At 41.9% G+C, this 20,472-nt stretch overlaps 1 protein-coding gene across 1 annotated transcript; it reads left to right on the top strand.

Annotated features, from left to right (window-relative positions):
• The first annotated feature begins 1,537 nt into the window (after positions 1–1,537).
• LOC147252449 (uncharacterized) lies at positions 1,538–17,878 on the top strand. Its single transcript, XM_086220762.1, has 8 exons — positions 1,538–2,870; positions 3,443–3,691; positions 7,585–7,845; positions 9,832–10,002; positions 11,144–11,275; positions 12,949–13,115; positions 14,320–14,595; positions 14,675–17,878. Exons 1-8 carry the CDS (start codon positions 2,624–2,626, stop codon positions 14,849–14,851), a joined length of 1,680 nt encoding a protein of 559 aa, XP_086076888.1. The 5' UTR covers positions 1,538–2,623; the 3' UTR covers positions 14,852–17,878.
• Positions 17,879–20,472: the final 2,594 nt, after the last annotated feature.

A 20,472-nucleotide genomic window follows, 5' to 3' on the forward strand; every position in this document is an offset into this window, starting at 1 on the left:
GTCTCTGTATGTTGGCCCTGCGATGGACTGGCGACCTGTCCAGGGTGAACCCCGCCTCTCGCCCGTAGATGCTGGGATAGGCTCCAGCTGTGTAGCAACCGGACTTCTGCACAACACAACTGATGGTCCCAACCCATTAAGAAGGCAACAAAGTCCACAAATGAACCCTGACAAGGCAAAACGTGTCAAGTGAAAAAAAACCATTTCAGGTGACGACATCATGAAGCTCATTGAGAGAAGGACAAGGGTCTGCAGTGCTGTGAACAAAGCAAAGGGCAGCTACTTTGAGGAACCTAAAATATAAAACATATTTACAGTTATTTAACAGTATTTGTCTTTGCTACTTAATTTCATATATCTTGCTTCATATATTTGATGTCTTCAGTGTGTATGTACAATGTAGAAAGTAGTCAAAATAAAGAAAAAAAAACATTTTGACTGCTTCCCATATCAGCATTGACGTGACGTGATCGTTCAGGCTTAAAAATACTTTACAAAATACTTTCATAGCCTGAACAGACAACAACATGGAAAAAAGTGTTCTCACCAGGAAAAAAATCAACAATACGCAACAAACCTTGGTTTGGTAATGGTTTCAGTGGTGTGTGTCAGTTTGTTGGTATCATCCCACCCTGAGTATGAAACTGAATGTTGGCGTGTGCTGTCAAGGAGCCCTGTCATCACAAGATATTTGATATTCAAACTTACAAACCAAACACACAAGATGGTCCAGGTTGTACTTCTAAGGGGCCAATAAGATGCTTTTTACCCGGGTAAAATGGTGATGACAACACATGGCCTTACTGGTCGTCACAGTGGTTTGAACTGGGTCCCTTGCTCAGGTTCTGTGCTTCGGGCTGGAGGGGATTGTACATCAGAGATTTCATCACTAGAGGGCTCAAAGGAGGTGAGAACTCCATCTCCCTCCTGCCTTACATGCTGTTTCTCACCTTCTTAATTCCTCTTCCCCACTCCATATTGTCTTTTCCTCCATTCTTCCTGTACCTGTTTCTTCTTTTTTAGCTCTTTCTTTCCATTCATTCCATATTTCCTCTTTTCTTTTCTCTCTCAATTTTCTCCTCTCCCTCCTTCCCACGTCCCTCAAAGCTTCTCTGTTGTTTCGATTTGTCATTTTCCATTCTTCTCTCCCTTTTCCTCTCCTTTATTGTCATCTCACTTTCCTCAAGTTTTCTGTCCTTTTCCTAATTCCTCAACTCAAAACGTCACTCCATTCTTCTATTTCATCACTCTTTTTCTGCTTTTCTTATTCTTGTCATTTCTCTTCATCCCTCTTGCCCCCCTTTTCCTCTGCCGCCTTTGTCCCTTTTTTTAACTCCAACTTTTCCTCTCCTTCCTTCTCTTTCCTCATCCCCTCCTCCTCTCATTCTTCTATTCTCACACTTTTCTTTCTTTATCTCCTCCCCTCTTCCCATCTGGCATGTCAGCACTTGCAGAAAGAGGAAGAGTTTTTTGAGAGAGCGAGAGAGAGAGAGAGGGGGGGGGCTGATAAAGAGAGAGAGCGAGGAGACTGAAGCTGAGCAGTGGACAGGGTGGGTAGCAGAGGTGCTTCTGTCCACTGAGCTGTGGACGACCAGCTGCCACAAACCAGTTTCAAGTGTCACAGAGAGCTTACAGGACCAACTGGCCCAAAAGAAAGAGGAGAAGACGGAAAAACAGGATCTTTAATCTCTTATCAGGACAACATTTTCCCACTCCAGAATGATCTATCAGCTTCAGCAGCTCCAGCTCCGGTGAACAAATGATACCCCTGAAAGAGGAATAAAGAAGACGAGGCACAAGTAGTCTCTCAGTTAAAGACAGAAACAACTCTGCATTTGCTTCTACTGGGACTACGATGACATACTTCTAAAATCCAGAGGAAAAGAGGAATAAAAAGGGAAAGAAAAGAGGATTTTCATTTAAAAGAAGAAGAAAATATTGACTGTCATCTCCACTAGGATGCAAATAAGAGAATAAGAGGAAGTGGTGAAAGTTTTTTTTTTTTTATTCAACTTCACTTTTTCCAAATATATATAAAAAAAAACAGGAATAAAGAAGAAAACAAGGACACAAAACAGAAGTTTTGCTTTTACACCAACACAGATGTTGCAGATGTTTATGTGAACTCTCAAGACAAGATAAAAGAGAGGAAAAATAAAGGCGCAAAACTACAAAGGAATATCATCATTTCAGCTTCAGAAAAGTAAAGCGAAGGTTATTGTTCGAAAGAAATCGATGACAAATAGTCAAAAGAATCTAAATTTGGTGTTTACCGCATATAGAAAAGAAAACCAGGAAAAGCTCAATTGTGACCTTCGAGAACATTTGAGAAAGCCATCGGAAACTGCACACATGCATGTGTAAAGAATGAAAGATGAATGGATAAAAAGCAACCAGAGGAATACAAGGCACATAGGCAAAGAAGTGGACGAGGAAAAAAAGGGCAGGAAGGTTTAAAAGGAAACCCAGAGAGAAGGATGCAAGAGGAAAATCAAGACTAACAAGCGAAACACAAACAAATCAAGAGGATAAACAATTAAAACAGAGACAGAACAAAAAGAGGGGATTATTAAAAAAAAAGACAAATCAAGAGTTTCAGAACCAGAAGAAACCAGTTGTGACGATGAGACTTCTCATGCTTCTCGCAGTTCCCCTCTCCATTCTCGTCTTCCACACTGCGGCAGCGACGAGCAGCTTGACCCTGATTCAGCTAGAGCGCTGGGTACGCTCAGGCCTCCAGTCCCTTCAGTGGGACCAGCTGGACCGGTGTCTCCGCATGTCCTCGTACTCTGAAGCAGAGTGCAGGCGGCTAGCCCACCTGCCACCATCCGCAGTGGCAGTTTACGTGTCAGAGCCTCACACTTCTGCAGGTAAGAGGGCAAAGGTCAAACATCACTTTCTATGTTTGGGGAGAGTTGATTGAAATTTGGAGCGTTTGCATCAAAACATCTGACGTACATTACTGTTCATATATATCATATCAATCGAATTGTATTTGTTTGAAATAGATAATATTATCGTGTAATTTGTTGGATTTTTTTTTTAAAGGAATAGGTTAAGAATTTTTCTTTTTTAACAAAAAGCCTTATTATGTAGCAACCAATCAAAATTAATCAGCCTGTGAAAAACCTGATGTTTCCAAAGAATTTTCTCCCTCAGCCCCATCGTGGGTATGTGCTTGTATGAAATGTAAGTCTGCATGTCAACATAAAATTGTGTACTACGTAAAGCATCTATGATGTACTGCTTTTATTAGACATTCCATTATAGGATTTGAAATATTTCTTGTATTAGTGATTTTTTTCGTGTCAGAATTACCCCAGAACTAGTATCGGTGACCTCTCCCAACAATAACAACACAGTATTTTTCTGATTCTTGTCACCATTTCAGTTGAAGTTTTACCCTGTAATAATATATTTTTTCTGTTCTGTCACCTTCTAGGTAACTCAGATAAAGTTCTTGCCATCCTCCCAGACTCCTACCACTCCTCAAGTTGGACGGCAGGCTCCAAACCACAGGGCGGTTTCAATGCCAGACACCAGCAACCTTTTCCCGCCTCGATGGCTCATGATGCTGTACTGGTGCTGGACCCAAACCCTGGGGAGAACTTTGGCCACCCAATGGTCCTCTTCTATGTGGACATGAACGTGACTAAGAAGAGATGCTCCCATCTGGATGGCATTCACCTGGGTGAGTGTTATCAGTATCAGTTGGTGGATTTAACTGGTTTATTGCAAATCACACATTTTAGAACAGGAGGATTTAATAAAAACAATATTTTATGTTATTTTAAAATGAACAATAATCATTGTACTACAAAACTTAGTATTCTAAATCCTAGTGTAGTAGCTTACACTACAGCAGTAGTTACGGTAGTGATTGTAGTAGTGACAGTAATAGTAGCAGTAATATCAAGCTCGGGTCAACCCGCCTGTGTGTGTGTTTTATTTAGTGTGTGCGAGTATAAAGTTCTGTTTTTAACTGAAGCAGAAGAGACAGTGAAAGTTAGAAAGGCTCCATTTATAGCTCATTGTTTTATGCAAGACGTGTGTGTGTGTGTGTGTGTGTGTGTGTGTGTGTGTGTGTGTGTGTGTGTGTGTGTGTGTTAGGGTATGACTTAAGCCATTTCACACAACCAGACAAAAGATGAAGTAATTGAGGGCGAAAGATGAAGTAATGAGGGCGGCATATGCAATTGGGGACAAAAGCTGTGCCCACATTTGGGAAAAAAAGGCCAATTTTTTTGAGGGGGGGGGGGGTCAATATTTAAGGTTAGGCTTAGATGAAGGTATGTTTTAGCAGTAAGTCGAAAAGGAAATCAATGTAAGTCTGTCTACATATAAGTGACATGTCCTCATCATGCTTCTAACCAGTTTTAGACCTTAAAGTGGACCCACAAAGTGGGTTTTGGATGAATTCCTCAAGAATCCAGAATGCAGGTGAATAACTTGAAAACTGACATTTTTGTTGCTGTGGTTAGCTGTCAGTCACCATTAGCTTTAAACTAAATATACTTGGATGGCATTCCGAGTCACAAAGAAGTGATGACGGAAGGAGAAAAAAACATCCTCATGAGCTCAATACGCCCATTTTTAAGTACTTGGATGACACAATACATACTTTGGTTTAGGTATCGCTTTAAGAGTCAAGACAACTGCAAAGTAAAAGGCGTTTGGGATCCTCATCAATTCTTCATGTAGCAGTATTTGAAGCTCTGAACATAACATCCACAACACCATGAAGGGGATCTGTCATTTAAGTTTAAGATAAGGCGTAAGATAAGGCTGGGAGGTTGGAAGTTAAAGTCATGTTGTCACTCAAAAAGGCATCTGAAACAAGTCATCTTCATCGGTTTTCCACTCATTTAATCCAAAAGTGAGTGAGAGTGTTTTGGTTCTATTTTTGATAGGGTTAACAGCGTGAAAAGCTCCAGCTTTGGTGGTAGCAAACAACAGCTTTTCTGCTGATAAAAGGCCAAAAGGAAGAGCGAATGAAGTGTTTCCAAAGTGCTTTAATGCAGAAATGGTCTAAGGGGACAAGAAGGGAATGTAGTTGGTGAGCCCCACAAGTCCTGTAAAAGAAACAAGTTGTAAAGTGCAAGTTGCTGACCCCCTGCTGTGAGAGAGGTTAGGACCAGATGTGGAGGTGAATTTGGCCCCGTGCAACACGAACACACACCTGTCAATTATTTATACACACACACACACACACACACACGCAACACTATGCCCCCTGCTGGGTCCTAAAGATGGATTTAGACTGGCGTATTTTTAAGCTAAGCTGTCTTTAAACCTCATTTCACATGAAGAGAAGAGGTTGAGAGGAAGAAGAGGGAAATAGCAATAAAGAAAAGAGGTTGGGAAAGCAGGGAATAAAATGAGGAGAAGAGAGGAAATGGAAGCGATAGAGAAGATGACAAGTAGGGGATGGTAGGAAATAGAATAGTGAGGAAAATGAGGACAAAGAGAAAGAAGAAAAGCAAGTAGAGGAGAGAGTAGCAAGCAAAAGTAGATGGTTATTAGATCAAGGCGAACAACACTATGTTAAAAAGATCTGCCTCAAAAATTCAATGGTTTCTATGCCTCACCACCTCAGCTACTGACAAACTTTCATACAAACCAACAGGTGAAGGTGAAAACAAAAAATCCCCTTTGTTGTAAAATGCTGTTGGTTCTGTCGCAATTCCAGCAACAACTGGAGCGCCTCAAACATCCACTTTCAAACCTTTGTGTTAACGCTCAGGTTGGCACCAGTCTACGAGCAGTGAAAGCAGATCCACCATCCGGTTCTCTTGATCTTGAGTAAACTGTGTAGAGATGTTTTGTTATTGGGAGCCTCTTCAACTAAGAGCAAATCCTCACTGGTTTGTGGCCATGACCCAGTTTACCAGTTTATGCAAGCAGGGCAGTAAAGACATAATACTTCATGTTCCCTCAGAGAACATGTGACTGGAGGCATTGCAGGTCAGAATTGGGGGGTTTGGGCATTAATACTGACACTCTACTGTATATGCATGCACCAGTGGCTAGAGTAGAGGTTTGGAATGACGGAGGAGTCCATGTCCATGTTGAATCCTTCTTACATCATGGTTGTGGAGAACTGGTAGTCCTAGCACATGCTGAACACTGGCATCCTAAGAACAAGGCAGTTGTGCTGGGTAAGATAGTCGAGAAAAATGTTGGATGGGTTCTGCATTACAGCGATGTCCTGGAGCTGGCCATCAGGCAGAGGATCGACTTCCTCTCTTTCAGTGTGAGGTTCTGGCTGGCAACGACATCAAAAAAGTAGCCATCGGCTCATCTTGGCAGCAAGATGTCAGACAATGCATTACTATGTCATCCAGGTGGACGACAACATCAGGAATGACTGAAAATAAGGACAGACTTGATTTGTTGAAGCAGCTTTTGACTGAGCAGAGGCTGAACTGTAACCCAGCTTACGTCACAAAAGCTTCAGGTTATCTGTGGGTTGGTGCACTGGCCAAGAACACAGAGGCAAATGTTTCTGAATCTTCCTTTCACTGTAGTCAGCAGGTACCTGGCTTTGACCTGAGGTTGATGGACAGGGGCAGAATCCCCACCTCTCATCTGGAGATTATGGATGAGGTGTTCACTTGTTCTTGCATGCCTGCCAACAAATGTTTCCGTAAGTGTAGGGTCATTGTGCTGGGCAAGGTGAAGCCAACAAAAAGTGAGAATGCCAGCAGTGTTGCCAAAGTCAAGCTAACAATCACCCCATCGATATAATTTTGGCTGGATAATGAAAAATGAGGGGGCCTTGTTTCATGCAGAGGTTGTGTCCATCATTGCAACTTAGAGTTTCCATGACCGTGTAAACCCTCAACGCCAGCTGAGAAAAAGCTGAGGTGACCCCAAAAGTCCAGAGGTCCACGAGTGGCCGCGTATTCAATCTGAAAGGCTGTTTCCAAAGACTTTGCCAAAACTAAATTCAAAACGAAACAAAATATTTTAGCAGGTAAAAATCTTCTGTCCCTCACTCACACTTGCTCAGGTTGTGAATGTATGACTCTTTTTTGAAAACTCTAACTATGTTATTGAGTGTCTTCAATTTGTTCTGGTTTTGATTTTTTTTGTCCAAGATGTGCTTCTCTGTCTGCCTCCAACTATAATGGAAGTGAGTAGAGTTTCTGCCATAGTGCCTCCAGCATTGAGAAATAATATATTGTGTGACAGACTACTAAGTTTACAGTCATGCTCAGAACATTGTCTAGTTATGCCTGGATGCAGCAGAACTTGGAGCCAAATGTTAAGTCAGCAATTTATTTAAATGCTAAGCATTGCCAGAAAACATCAAGAAAAAGAAGAAAGATTTCAAGCACATTTTGGTAAAAGAGAGAGAGAAGAAAATGAAGTTCTGAAAATAATAGCTGGCTCCTTATTGCCAGTAAGAAAGGTGAATGAATCTGGCATTTTTACCTTTTCAGCAATGCAAAGGCCAAGTTGACAGTAATGGTAGCTCTGCTTGTTATTTTATCACATCTTAAAATGACAGAGGCTTATTTACCAAAACAGGAAGGTTGCTTCATGGGAAACCCATCACTTTCTGTCTGTCTGTGTTTTCAGGTGAGGAGTGTTTGACTCTGGCCTTGAAAGGCCGGTGTCAGAACCAGTTGAAGCGCCGACAGGCTGGGCCTGAAAGGCTGATTGGTAACGGGCAAGGACGGTTGTCAGTTGGGGCTCTTCGTGGTGGTAGTATTAGCGGTCCAGGCAGTGGCACCAGTCTTCTGGTGGAGCGGACCGTGGGGGGGCTCTGTGAAGTCCACTTTCTTCCACTCGTGGTCGGCGTGGGAGACAGTAACCGAACACAGAAACTCAGATGTGTGGGTAAGTTTCAACTCACTGTTTTAATTCATCTGATCTGAACAAAACCCATTAGACTGACTAATGGAGCAGTTGGAAGATATATTCTGTTTTTGTGAGTTAACTGTTCTTGGAACTCTCTGATCAAATTCAAAATTTTATTTAAAGGAGGGGTAGGCGCTGCCTGATTTTTTCTTTTTTAATGTATTCTGTTATTTCCTTTTCTTAATTTTACAAAAGAAACGATATGGGATAAATCTGTCTAAATCATTTTGAAGCACACTCTGATCATGAACCCTCCCTCCTCACTCCCACTCGCCCTCCCCGGTAAACTACGTCACTAAATAGATCAGTGACCATTACATAGCGATTTGTTCTAGCTCACAACCCACATTGACAATAAATTACCACTAATATATAGCCTCGATAGCTAGCTAGCAAATTCGGCAAATGGGTGTCTTACCTGTCCAAAAGAAAGGCTGCTACTTGTGTGTCTCCAGCGAGCAAATGAATCCCCAAGAATCCCTCGCGTTGCACCGAGCCTTTTATGATACTCCCTCTTATCTATTGCTAGTTTTACAAAAGACCTTTTTCTTTTCAAAGTGTTTTCTTCTGGATCCATGCTTGTCTTCCTTGATGCTGCTCACCCACACCGATCCAACAAGGTGTTGATGCCCGCTATAGTCTATAGGACATCTATAGGTGTATAGGTCTCAGCCTTTTGATGGACAGCTAAGCTGCCCAATCAGGTGCAGTCTGGTTTTGGCTGTTGATGGACTGCTAAACATGCCAAGCAATCTTAACTGGTAGCCATTTTTGATTGGGTGGAGGTAAATTTGGCCCTGCATCCCTTATGTATTAGGGATTTTGATGCTTCCTTTTTTAAACAGCATGGTTTATTGATTGCCATTGAGACATCATGACAAAATCAAGGATTATAACAAAGAGTACATGGAAATCTGGGAGCCTACCCCTCCTTTAAGTTCAGGCGAAGTGGCGATCATTTAATTAGTTCTCATCCCTAAGAGGTGGATGATCCTTGAACACACAACCAGAAGCAGAAACATTACCAAGACTAATAATGTAATGCTAATCCCAATCAAATCATTATAACCCTCTGAATTTTGACTAATTTCCCTGTGGTTTAAACTATAACAAATGCCAGATTTGTCATGATGCAGCATATTACTACTTCAGTTAAAAATGCAGGTTTTCATTAACCACAGTAGGCCTGACAGTAATATTTCCATAATTTTAAGATTAATTCAGCTATTACTGTACAGTTCTTTTCTTTTCATTTCATTTCTTAGACTTTTGGACTATATGTTTATGAACTTCTGTCTGATGTTACATTGCTTAAAACATTTACATGTGCTGGTACAGTCCTTCAGTAATTCCCTGTGTATAGCAGAAAATGGAATCTCCTCTATATGTGCATTTAATACATTTTGATATGCCCCCCCAGGATAGAAGTGTTTCTGTTTATTGTTATCAAACAACTATGAACTGAAATACCCACCCCTGAGACTCAAATGAATTTGAGTAGATTGTTTACATAGTGATTCTGCAGTCCATCCAGTAGTTTAGATATATCACCTGTTAACTTTCATGGTGACGTTAGAGCTAATTGAGGGGATTACAAAAAAAACGCTCAGTTTTCTAGGTTGATGGCAGTCTGTTGTGCAGAATTATTCTACTATGATGCCAAGACCACCCAAACCTGCAGGCTCTGCCAGTAATCTGGACCGTGTGAGGAAAACTGCTTGGAAAATTCAACCTTTCTGTTTGGCAAATGTAGAAAATCCCAGGCTAAAATCATAAACTGGCCACTGGCATGCTTCACATATGACCCAGTCAAACCCTTCTAAATTTTATTGTGCCTGGTGTTTGGAAATGTGTTAAGTATTACAGGGCTGAGGCTCAGGTTTATTTTTGTTTTTAAAACAAAAACATGTGTTGTGATGACTTTGATGCTGCTTCTTAAATATTCCGTATCCCCGATTCCTGCAGACCATGCTGAGTTTGCACGGTGCCCTCAGCCAATACCCATAGGTGCTCCCAGTTTGCCCATCTCCAGTTGTGAGCTGAGTAAAAACACCAGGCGCTGCCACCAGCAGCGGCTTGCAACTCACCTCTCCTGCCGACTCTACCAGACCTGTGACCATGCTGTGCTCATCTCAGGTAAGACTCAGACTTGTACTGATCCCACCTGCATGCCCAACAAGAAAGTTTTGAATCTGGATGAAGTGTGGGTACAGGTCCATGAACAGCAGCAGCATTCAAAGTGGGGACATTTTTTGCAAGTCATTCTGTATTTTTGTGCCTGCATGCCAACAACACCTGTGGGCAACATGGAACTGTTATGTTTTTTATGTATTATTGTTGTCTGTCTGTCCCTCCCTTAGTACTTACATCCCATTCTCTTCTAATGTTATATCTCAAGAACACCTTGAGGGAGTTTCTTCAAATTTGGCACAAATATCCACTTGGACTCAAGGATGACCTGAAATTATTTGATGGTCAAAGGTCAGAGGATAAGGTTCACCTCGATCTCTTGTGATATCTCAAAAACACCGCAAGAGGAACTAGTCAAATTTGTCTCAAGCATCTGGAGGGACTCAAGGGTTAAAGGTCAGCATGTAAGAATAGTCCTAGATCACATCAGTGTGTTCAAATCAGATTAAAAACTTATGTCGATGCAGTGATGATGAGGCAGAGGTGAGGAGTAGTCACCTCACCCTGGTCTTAAACCCAGGCTCAGGGGTACCAATCATAATCATGGACCAAAATGCCAAAGAGCCAGGCTTATTGCCACGGCAGCCAGAATGCATATTTACTGTAACTCTGGTGACGGCATTCTGTCACAGATAAAAATCCATCCATCTATCCAGTTTCTGTATTACTTATCAATTAAGGATGGCGGGGGGCTGGACCCTAGACGGGTCACCAGTCCGTCACATGGCCATCAGGAGCAATTAGGGGTTCAGTTACTTGCTCAAGGATACTTCAACATGGTCGCTGGGGGCAGTGAGGATCGAACCAACGACCCTTGGGTTGCTAGACGGCTGCTCTACCTCTGAGCCATGCCGCAGATAAAAATGTGAAACTGAAATAAAAAAAGGAAAAAACCTGCTTAAATGTTGAATGTTGTATTTTGTTGGTATAAGGTAAAAAAAAAGTTTAAAGGTATGAGATAACGCTATACTTGTCATTATATTCCATACTTGTCTTACCTAAGTTCAGTCTGACTAATCTTTTTATGTTTTTGTGTGTGTGTGTGTGTGTGTGTGTGTGTGTGTGTACGTGTGCGTGTACACTGGAGGTGGTTGGCAGCAGCAGATGACATTCCAGCGTCATGTACAGAATCTTCAGAAGTTCTACAAAATGCTTAGGAACAATGGTTTCCATAAAGACCACATCAAGACCTTCTTTGCCAGCAATGGACAGATTCCTGGTGAGACAGTGTGGTCATGTGTCTCTCTAAGTTTTGTTTGACACCTTAAGAGAACATTTACTGGATTGTGTCTTCACAATGCAAAAGGGCAGGTTCATTTTTGTTGAGGTCTGGTGTTTGACTTAAGTTCAGAGGAAGATGTAAAATTTGAGAAAAGAATTTAGGTTGAATTATACTCCATGTATATTTATTTGGAAGGTATTAGTGAATTATGGCTTATAACAGCTACAGCGAAACAAAAAACAGTAAAACCTCCATTGAATCTGAATCACAAACTTTCAAGGTCGTGCTGTGTAATCCAGGTCTTCTTTATTCAGGTGTTTGCTCAGCAAACTGCAAGCACTTTAATTGGAGCTATCCATCCATCCATTGTCTTCCGCTTATTCCTGTTAAGGGTCGCGGGGGGGGGGGGGGGCTGCGTATCCCAGCGGCAACGGGTGAGAGGTGAGGTACACCTTGGACAGGTCACCAGTCCATCGCAGGGCAAACACACAGAGACGAACAACCATTCACACCTATGGTCAATTTAGAGTATCAATCAGCCTCGTCCCCAATTGCATGTCTTTGGACGGTGGGAAGAAGCTGGAGTACCAGAGAGAACCCACGCAGGAACAGGGAGAACATGCAGACTCACACAGAAAAATCCCGTGCCCGAGCCGGGACTCGAACCCAAAACCTTCTTGCTGTGAGGCAACAGTGCTAACCACTGCACCACCGTGCAGCCCTAATTTGAGCTTTATTAAAAAAAAAAAAAAAAAAATTACGTTTATGATTCTGGTTCATCATTTTCTCATTGTGCAAAGCACAACCAGGAAGAACATTCAGTTGAACCAGCTCGTCTTGCTCAGGTTAGTACTGCGTTGGATTCTGAGGGTTTGATTCCTGAATACAAGGCTGGTGAAAGAAGACATGGATTATACCATACAGTGCCCTTGAGAGTTTGTAAACTTGTGTTTCTGGACAAAATTGGCATCGTGAGCTTCAGACACCAACTGAGAGTGCTAGAAAGGCATAACACACTTCATGGGTAGAGTATTGCTTTAAGGCAGCAAAGAAGCATGGGAGTGCATTTTTTTCAGTAGGGGTCCTTCAACTATAGCAACTATGTTTTAAGAGGACTCTTTACTGTATCTTTTTTTTAAATTTTTTACAGTGACGTACTAATTTGAACAACTCCTTCACTTGAACAGATTTATTCAAATTTTGTTTTATTCATTTATGTTTTATTTTTTGTTTGTGTCAAATGTTTTTTGAGATGGACACAGTTAAGATCCTGATGGTTATTTTTGACAACTTGCTATTTTGGTTTACTGTTATGGTGTTTTGAAATAATGCTTTTTCCTGTTTCATGCTTATTAGGGTCCACAGCTTCACACTTTAGCACTGCGACCTGGATTATTCAGCCATAAATAAGGTCCTGGCCTCTTTTAAGTGGCTTGACCTCCACATAAAGGCACGTCCTGCAGAGAGAAAAAACAAGAAGGGTCCAGTTTCCCTTCGTGTCTCTGTTAGCTGTTAAAGATTTTGTTTCTCCTCTTCTGCTGTATCGTGTCAGGAGAAAATAAGAGTACAGACATGTTAATTAGCATCAGGGATAACAGAGCTTGTATTTTGCAGTTATATGTTTGCATGTCTTTAACTGATGCCTCCTCCTCTGTTTTCTCTGCCAACAGAGGTGATAGAGGGAGTGTACTCGGCGACGGAAAAAGCTGTGATCCGTAACCACGTATCGTATGTCTGCAGGAAGCAACACTGTGCAGACTCGTTGGTTCTCTACCTGAATTCGCCCACATGCAACGATGGCACCATGCTGCTGTGGGACGCCAACCTAAACGGCATTGTAAGATATGGTCACTCAAACACTCATGCACATACATGGGTGGGCTTGACTCCACATCTGTAAATGGCTGTTTGAGGGTATTAACACATACACATATCAATAAAAGGTCCCTGCCAAGTTGGTAACACCTGTTGGGTGTGTGATAGAGATAAATAAATAGACTGTCATGAACACACACTATTGGTTTATCCACATGATCCAATAGGATGTGTTCCAGAAACAGGATTTAGTGAAAACACATCACAGGGAGGACATTAACTCTAAAATGAGGGAACCTTAAACTCTGAGTCAGTGTTCCGTCAACCTGAACCACTTCTTGGCAGGTTTGCCACCATGATCACTGAGTTTGTCCCCTGTCTCCACCGTCCATTTGGAACCTGGCATGGCACGTTCTGTTGTTGTTAATCAAATCCATATTGAAGCTTTGGACCCCAACAAGAACCCAGATTAGTTGTTCTATGTTTTTCTTTACAAAGAATCTTCAGTTTCTGCAGTTGTTAGATAATGAGCAGATGCAAAAACAAAAATTGTTTGTGGAGAAGGAGAAACCACACTAACTTAGAAGAGGTGGTGTCATATAATGGTGGTGATGGGAGGACCCAGTGCAGAGCAAGGTGGGAGGTTGCACATGTAGAATGACATGAGCACCTGACAAAACCCCATCCTGACCAAGGTGCAACCCTAAAACAGGTTGGGAAACAGAAAAAGACAGGAAGTCAAAAGCACACAGAGACAGGAGGGAAGGGATTACAAAAGAAAACAGGAACTAACTCTGACACATGAACTACCAAACAAACAGTCGGTAATATAAACTAAAGAGTCAAAAACCTGAAGTCCATAAGCTCAACATGGTGCTGATGGGGTCATGAAAGAGGAAAGCCTATCAATGGTTATGCCTGCTTTACATACATAGAGGATATGCTTTAACACAGGGTACAATAAGATAATTGATCAACATGATCGATGCTGAAAATGTGGAGCTCATTAAGGACCTGCATCTGAGATTAATAATGAAGAATTACTGTCAGCCAGTTGTTCCAGTGGACCAGATGAGTTGACTTTGTTCTTAAAATGGTATTTCAACTTTAACCTTAACATCTTGACTTTTTTTTCTGAAAGTGGTATTTTGACTTAATTCTCAACATTTCAACTTTATTCTCAACACACTAAGAAAAAGTCAATCTTGGTTTTTTCCTCTTTCCAGGCTGATCTGAAGGAGCGCTATTCAGTCAATGAGCTCCTGGCTGATCTGGCCGGCTGCCGGGCAACTCGTGTGTTGTTATTTGTGGATCAGAGCTACAGTGGCGTTCTGTCCAAAAGACTTCGTGGCTCCCAGAAACATCTTAACGTCGTTTTGATCCAGAGCCAGGCAAGGCAGACACACAACCATCAGAACCAACAGAGATTGAACCCCAGCTGGGAGGACAGCATCTGGTCTTACATCAGCCCGGAAACTTGCCTGCTGGACCACCTGGAAAAGGTATTTTATTACATTTAAGAGTTTTTTCTCCTCCTGTGACGCCACATAATCGTCTCATCACTTCTTCCAATGTTATTAGAGTGCTGGAATGTCCCACCTCCTGGGGCCGTGGGCTGGCCTTTTAAACGTGACATTGGCAGGAGCCCCTTGCAATGTCACACCACCTCTGACAGACGGCGAGATGCGACGGGAGTACCAGGGCTGCCAGAACCTGCCGACTGCACTCTGGCACCAGAAACACAAGAGGATCAACTGAGATGCAGAGAGAGAAAAACTGAGAGAACAACTTACCTACACACTCTACCACCCACCCACACACACACACACACACACACGCAGAAAATACACACTGTTATCATTCCACACATCCACTGCTGTTGCGTGTCAACTTAGGCCTGTAGATGCAACGTGTTTGGTGGACACCCGTGTGTGTGCGTGCTTTCTGTCCTAACTCTGAACCCAGCCTGTAACCATGGCGATGACAGCTCATCCCAAGGGGGTTGTCCTGAACACCATGTGAACAGTGAGTTTGTATGTGTGTGAGTTCAGCAAGAGGACAGCCACGCCATTGCTGTCCTACACTCGGGTCAGGGTGTGTGCGTGTGTGTGCGTGCGTGTGTGTGTGTGTGTGTGTGTGTGTGTGTGTGTGAGTTAACGCTACATCTCCAAGGTACTTTAACATTTCAGAGCCAATCACTTATCTCTATTTCTGTCTGTGTGGTTGTTTTCTCTTCTTTTTTCTCTTTCTCCTTCTGTCAGCTCCTTCTGTATCTTCCCACCTACCTTCTTCAAATCTCCTTTCCTAAACTTCTCCTTCTCTTTTTATACTTGCATATGCCCTTAAATCCACCATCTTTGTTCCTTCTCTGTTTTCCCTCCCTCTCTTCTTTCTTCTTTTCCTCCCCTTTTCATTTACCCATCCATCAGTCTCTTTTCTAGTACAATACTGGGTGAATTATAACACAAAACTCAAAATAAACACTTACAACAACTGTTTATGTATGTTGGGGCATAGGAAACTGGAATGAAAATGCAAGTTGATGTCCACCAATGAGATTTTAACCATACCTTTCAACTATATTTCTCATTTGAAAGCTGGAGAAAAAGTCCTGCCAAAGTGGTTGAGTGCACAAAAATAAGGTGATAACTGAAGCTGTTAAACTATCTTTCAGACTGTTTTTTTTTTTAGGGTAAAAATAAGTTCTCACTCGCAGTAGCGTGGGATGTTAACTTCTGCTTCTTGACTCAAACATGTTATGTACAGTATATTGTCATGCCCATTTTTACAGACAACTAAAAACACTTAGATAATGTTTGTCACTGTCTTACCACCTCCTGCTTCATGTAGATATGCTATAGATTAGTAGCTGAACAAAAAAAATATGTAGGTTTCCTGGAAACAACATTTTCTATTGAGAAGGATTTTAATGCAATTTGCAGTACAGTTGCAAAGAGGAAAGATTTTAACGGACAGTTGTATAGGATTAAGCGATGTTGAGCGGTGAATCTGGCAATATTTAATAATGAATGTTGTCTAGATATGACATCATATCTTTATTTTTTTACATTTAGAAATGTTACGCAATTTTTCTGTCTCAATCAGTGCTGTAAGAAAATAGTGAGGCAGATTTCCTACAAAATGATTTCTAAAATATTGAAATCTCAAGTGAATCGTGATCATAAAAACAAAGTTCTCATACCTGATATAAAAGATCTTTTTCATGTAAAGCATTACATGTTTTGATTGAAAGATGCAATATTATTACTAAAATCACAATAATAATTGATTTTATTCAACTTCTCATTTGCAAAACAAATATGATGAACCTCAATTCAGTTATCAAATTTGGGGGCGGATCCGTTTGACTTTACTTTTTTCTTGCAAATGTATGGTTCATCCATTTTTGGCTTCTGTAGTAATATGATGGTACGACTGTAGATGGTGGATTCTGTGGAAGAGGACCCTCTTAAAATTTGCTATTTAGAGCTCAATTTCAGCAAAGGGAAACTTAAATATTCTTGATTTTATGCATAAATGTTCTGAAGAAATCTATTACAAATGGATTATACCTCTCAATAGATCACTCTAAATCTTATAAACTGGTCCTGCATTGTCCCATTCACTTGCAATTTTGACGATGGGAAGGATTTCACAGTTCACAGTATCTTTGACAAAATTCATTCTTAAATAAATTGGTCAAATCTGCATATATAAAGACAAAGGGGAGAAAGGGTTCCAAGGTGCATTTCAGCAGCTAAACAGATTCAGTATCACAGTATCAAATTTCTGCGATGTGTATTCAAATGTTAAGAAAACTTGAATAAAATTAAAAGATTTTTTTAATTCAGACTCTTGACCGAGTTTGAGGAATTCAGCAGTAAACTCTGTTGCTTACCACTACAACAAAGCATGATTCAAAACAAAGATCTCTCTAGAGTTTAAATACTTACCTATGCTGAGTAATGTTAAAGAAATTTTAAACTGAAACAGAGTGGGGAAAACCAATGAATGAAGGCTAGCCAACTTGAGTGGTAGGATAAATACCCTGTTAACTGTTTAGTTGGTACTTGACAAAAGTGAACCCATGACTTGGTAGATTCATGTGGTTGCTTTCACGAGGATCAGGAATGTTATAAGATGTAGGGGTCGAGGACTTTTTATGCATCTTGAATAAAGAAGAGAGACAGGAAATGAAATACATGGTTAGTCAGCAGTGATCATGATTAAGATATGAAGCACTGAGACTGCCCTCACTGCTGCATAGACTGGCATTTTAATAAGGGCACATGCTCTAAGTGTGCGTGTATATGTGTGTGTGCGTGATGAATCACGTAGACAGATGCTGTTGCTGCAAGTGCATCACTTGAAAAATGCACGTGTTCCTATATAAACTCATCATCCCCACACTAACTTAAATGTCCTCAACTTTTGATGTGATTGTATTCTGTACATGAGCCCCTGTCTTCTCTCCCCCACAGCAAAGTGAGTGTTTCCTTCCCTACCTGCTGTGTTTTGTACTGTTGTAATGTTCATCTATGTTTATTTTACATGAGAGATTTGTTTATTCAAGAGCTGGAAGTTGGTCAGAAGAGCAACTTTCCAAATGCGTGGGACATTATGGACCAAAACTGTGTCCAACAAGTTGACTTGTGTATATTCACAGTTTGTGTATTGATCTGAACAGAGTACGAGATATAATTAAGCAGACATGTTTCTAGTGGCATGCAGTAAATCACAAAACTTAGCCAATAAAGGACTGTTAGAATCTATGATTGTTTGTCTGGTGTCCTGCTCAAAAACACTACTATTAAAACTGTCTTGGATGTACTCAAATACAAATAAATACTGATCAGTCAAAGCATGAAAACCACTGACAGAATTATAAAGTCCATTAAGTCCAGTATAATTGAAGAGCTCTGCAATAAATTCCCCCACTACCCTTTGTTGTAACTAAGCTAATTCGCAGTTTGCCATCTTATGGGTTCCTAGAATAGAATAGAAAGGAACTGATCTCCCAAGGGGGAAATTCATCGTGTCGCAGCAGCAACAGTTCCAAAACAAGACACACAAAAAAGGTAACAGTATCACTGGTCCTATGTGCAATAACAGCAATTAATATAGCAATAAATAAAGATATTAAAAAAAACAACTACGTGTTGTTGAAGCACTTGGACCTGTAAATGTGCGTGTCGTGGGTGTGAGTATGCGTGTGCGCTTTCTGTTTCTTTCAGGCACTGTTGAATAGTCTGATGGCTGTAGGGAGAAAGGAATGCCTGAACCGCTCCATACTGCACCTGCAGAAGAGAGTACGTCTCTGACTGAAGGTGCTCCCCCTCAGCCATAGCTCCTCATGGAGAGGGGTGGGAGGGGTTTTGCAAGATGTTGTTTATCTTGTCCCATATCCTCCTATCCACCACTACCTCCAAACTTTCCAGTTTGTGTCCCACCACACTGCTGGCCCTCCTCACCAACCTGTTGACGCTGTTCCGCTCTACCTCTTTGATGCCACCACCAAAGCACACCACAACAAAAAACAATATGCTGGCCACCATGGACTGGTAAAAAGTGGCCAACAATTTGCTGCACACATGAAAGGACCTGAGCCTCTGCAGGAAGTATGTGCGGTTCTGCCCCTTTATAGCATCTGTGTTGTCCTTCCAATCCAGCCTGTTTCTGATGTGGACCCTCAAGAATTTGTAGGCGTCCACTATCTCCACCTCCTCCCCCTTGCCTCCTGCTCCTCCGGAAGTCTATCACCAGCTCTTTAGTTTTTGTGATGTTGAGCTTAAAATGTTTCTCCTCTGACCTGTGGACAAAACACCCACCACACCTCTGTACTCCTCCTTATCGTCTTCGCTAATGCAGTGACGATGGAGGACTTGTGCAGGATGTTGTCAGGGTGTTTAAGTGAGACGGGGCTGTGCTGCTGTAGCACTTGTGGAGCAGTTGTGGTGGGACATGGAAAAAGAGGGGGAAGAGGGAGAGTAGCAGCAGCCAGCTCCTGCTGGTGTGGGCAGAGTCAAACCTGTTAAAATGTTGGTTGAGCTCATTGGCAAGATCCTGGCTCCCCTCCACAGCTGGGCCAGATGAATTTAGCCCGGTTATCTCCTTCATCCCCCTCCCCACCTACTTGGCATTGCCTGGTGAAGCTTACTTTCCATCCTTCCTTTGTAGCTGTTCTTGACCCTTCTCAGCTACCTCTTGAGTTCCCTCTGGACTGTCCTCATGTCCTCTCTGTTTCGTGACATGAATGACTTTTTCCTGTTAAGGAGGATCTTAATGTCCTTGTTAATCCAAGGCTTGTTGTTTGGGTATCACCTGATCCTTTTTGTGGAAACAACATTGTCCTCACAAAACTGCATATAGTCCGTAATGTAGTGGGTGAGACCCTCAATGTCCTCTTTGTACTCCTCCAGGAACAAATTCCAGTTTGTAGACTGGAAACAGTCCTGCAGGGCCTCCTTGACTTCTCTGGACTACACTTTTGAGATGGAAACAGCCATCAGCCATCAGTTCTACAACTGGAGTGCAGATTCTCTCTCTCATGGTCACATGTTTGGTGTTACACCATTTGGAGTTGACAAAGATGGCAAGATCCCCCTCCTTTCCTCCTACCACTTTGTATTCATCTATCTGCCTGCGCCAGTATGAAGCTGGGTTTCTCCACCGCATCTCCATGGTATCTGGAGCCCTGTAACGAAGGGTATCTGCTCTGACAATAATGGACAATTCGTGCATTTCCAAAAAAGTTGCATTTTCCTTTAACTTCTCTCGATGTCGCCTTCACCCAGAGCTTCCCACTCACTTGTGTCACAGGCCATGTTGTTTAGGGGGTAAGTGTAACAGTGGCTATGGGTAATACTGTACAGTGAGTAAACCTCACTCCCAAACACTAGCAACTGATGCCATTGCTAATGAGGTTTAGCAACCTTGCTAGCCCGTCTGCCTCCTATGCTGATGGTTGTGCCTTTCACAATCAGTGGTGGACATTGTATTTACAACACAGTTAAAAATTTAAGATGGCTGCAGAGACCCAGGGCTGATAGCTTAATGGGACAATTAAGGGAAAGGGAATTTGCACTTGTGCTTTTCATGCTTTGACAAGACCAAATATCTGCTGTGAAACGGGACAACAGTGGCTGAACTGCAGCAGGGTACTTGCATTATGGCAGCAGTGTGTGCAGAGACATCTGGCTGCCAGTGGAGAGAGTTGTGGCTACGCTAGACTGTTGTGGCATTTACGTTGTGTCACAATAATAATAATATAAAATAAAAAAGTCAGACCTGGTACATGCAGGACATTGTAAACAGCATAACCCTCCAATAAACCCTGCAGCACCTCTGAAGAATCTCCAACTGGCGTGTCTGTTTTGCCT

The sequence above is a fragment of the Aulostomus chinensis genome, chromosome 12, assembly GCF_037954235.1.
Source record: "Aulostomus chinensis isolate RoL2024-O1b breed Wild chromosome 12, RoL_Achi_v1.0, whole genome shotgun sequence".
Lineage (NCBI taxonomy): Eukaryota > Metazoa > Chordata > Actinopteri > Syngnathiformes > Aulostomidae > Aulostomus > Aulostomus chinensis.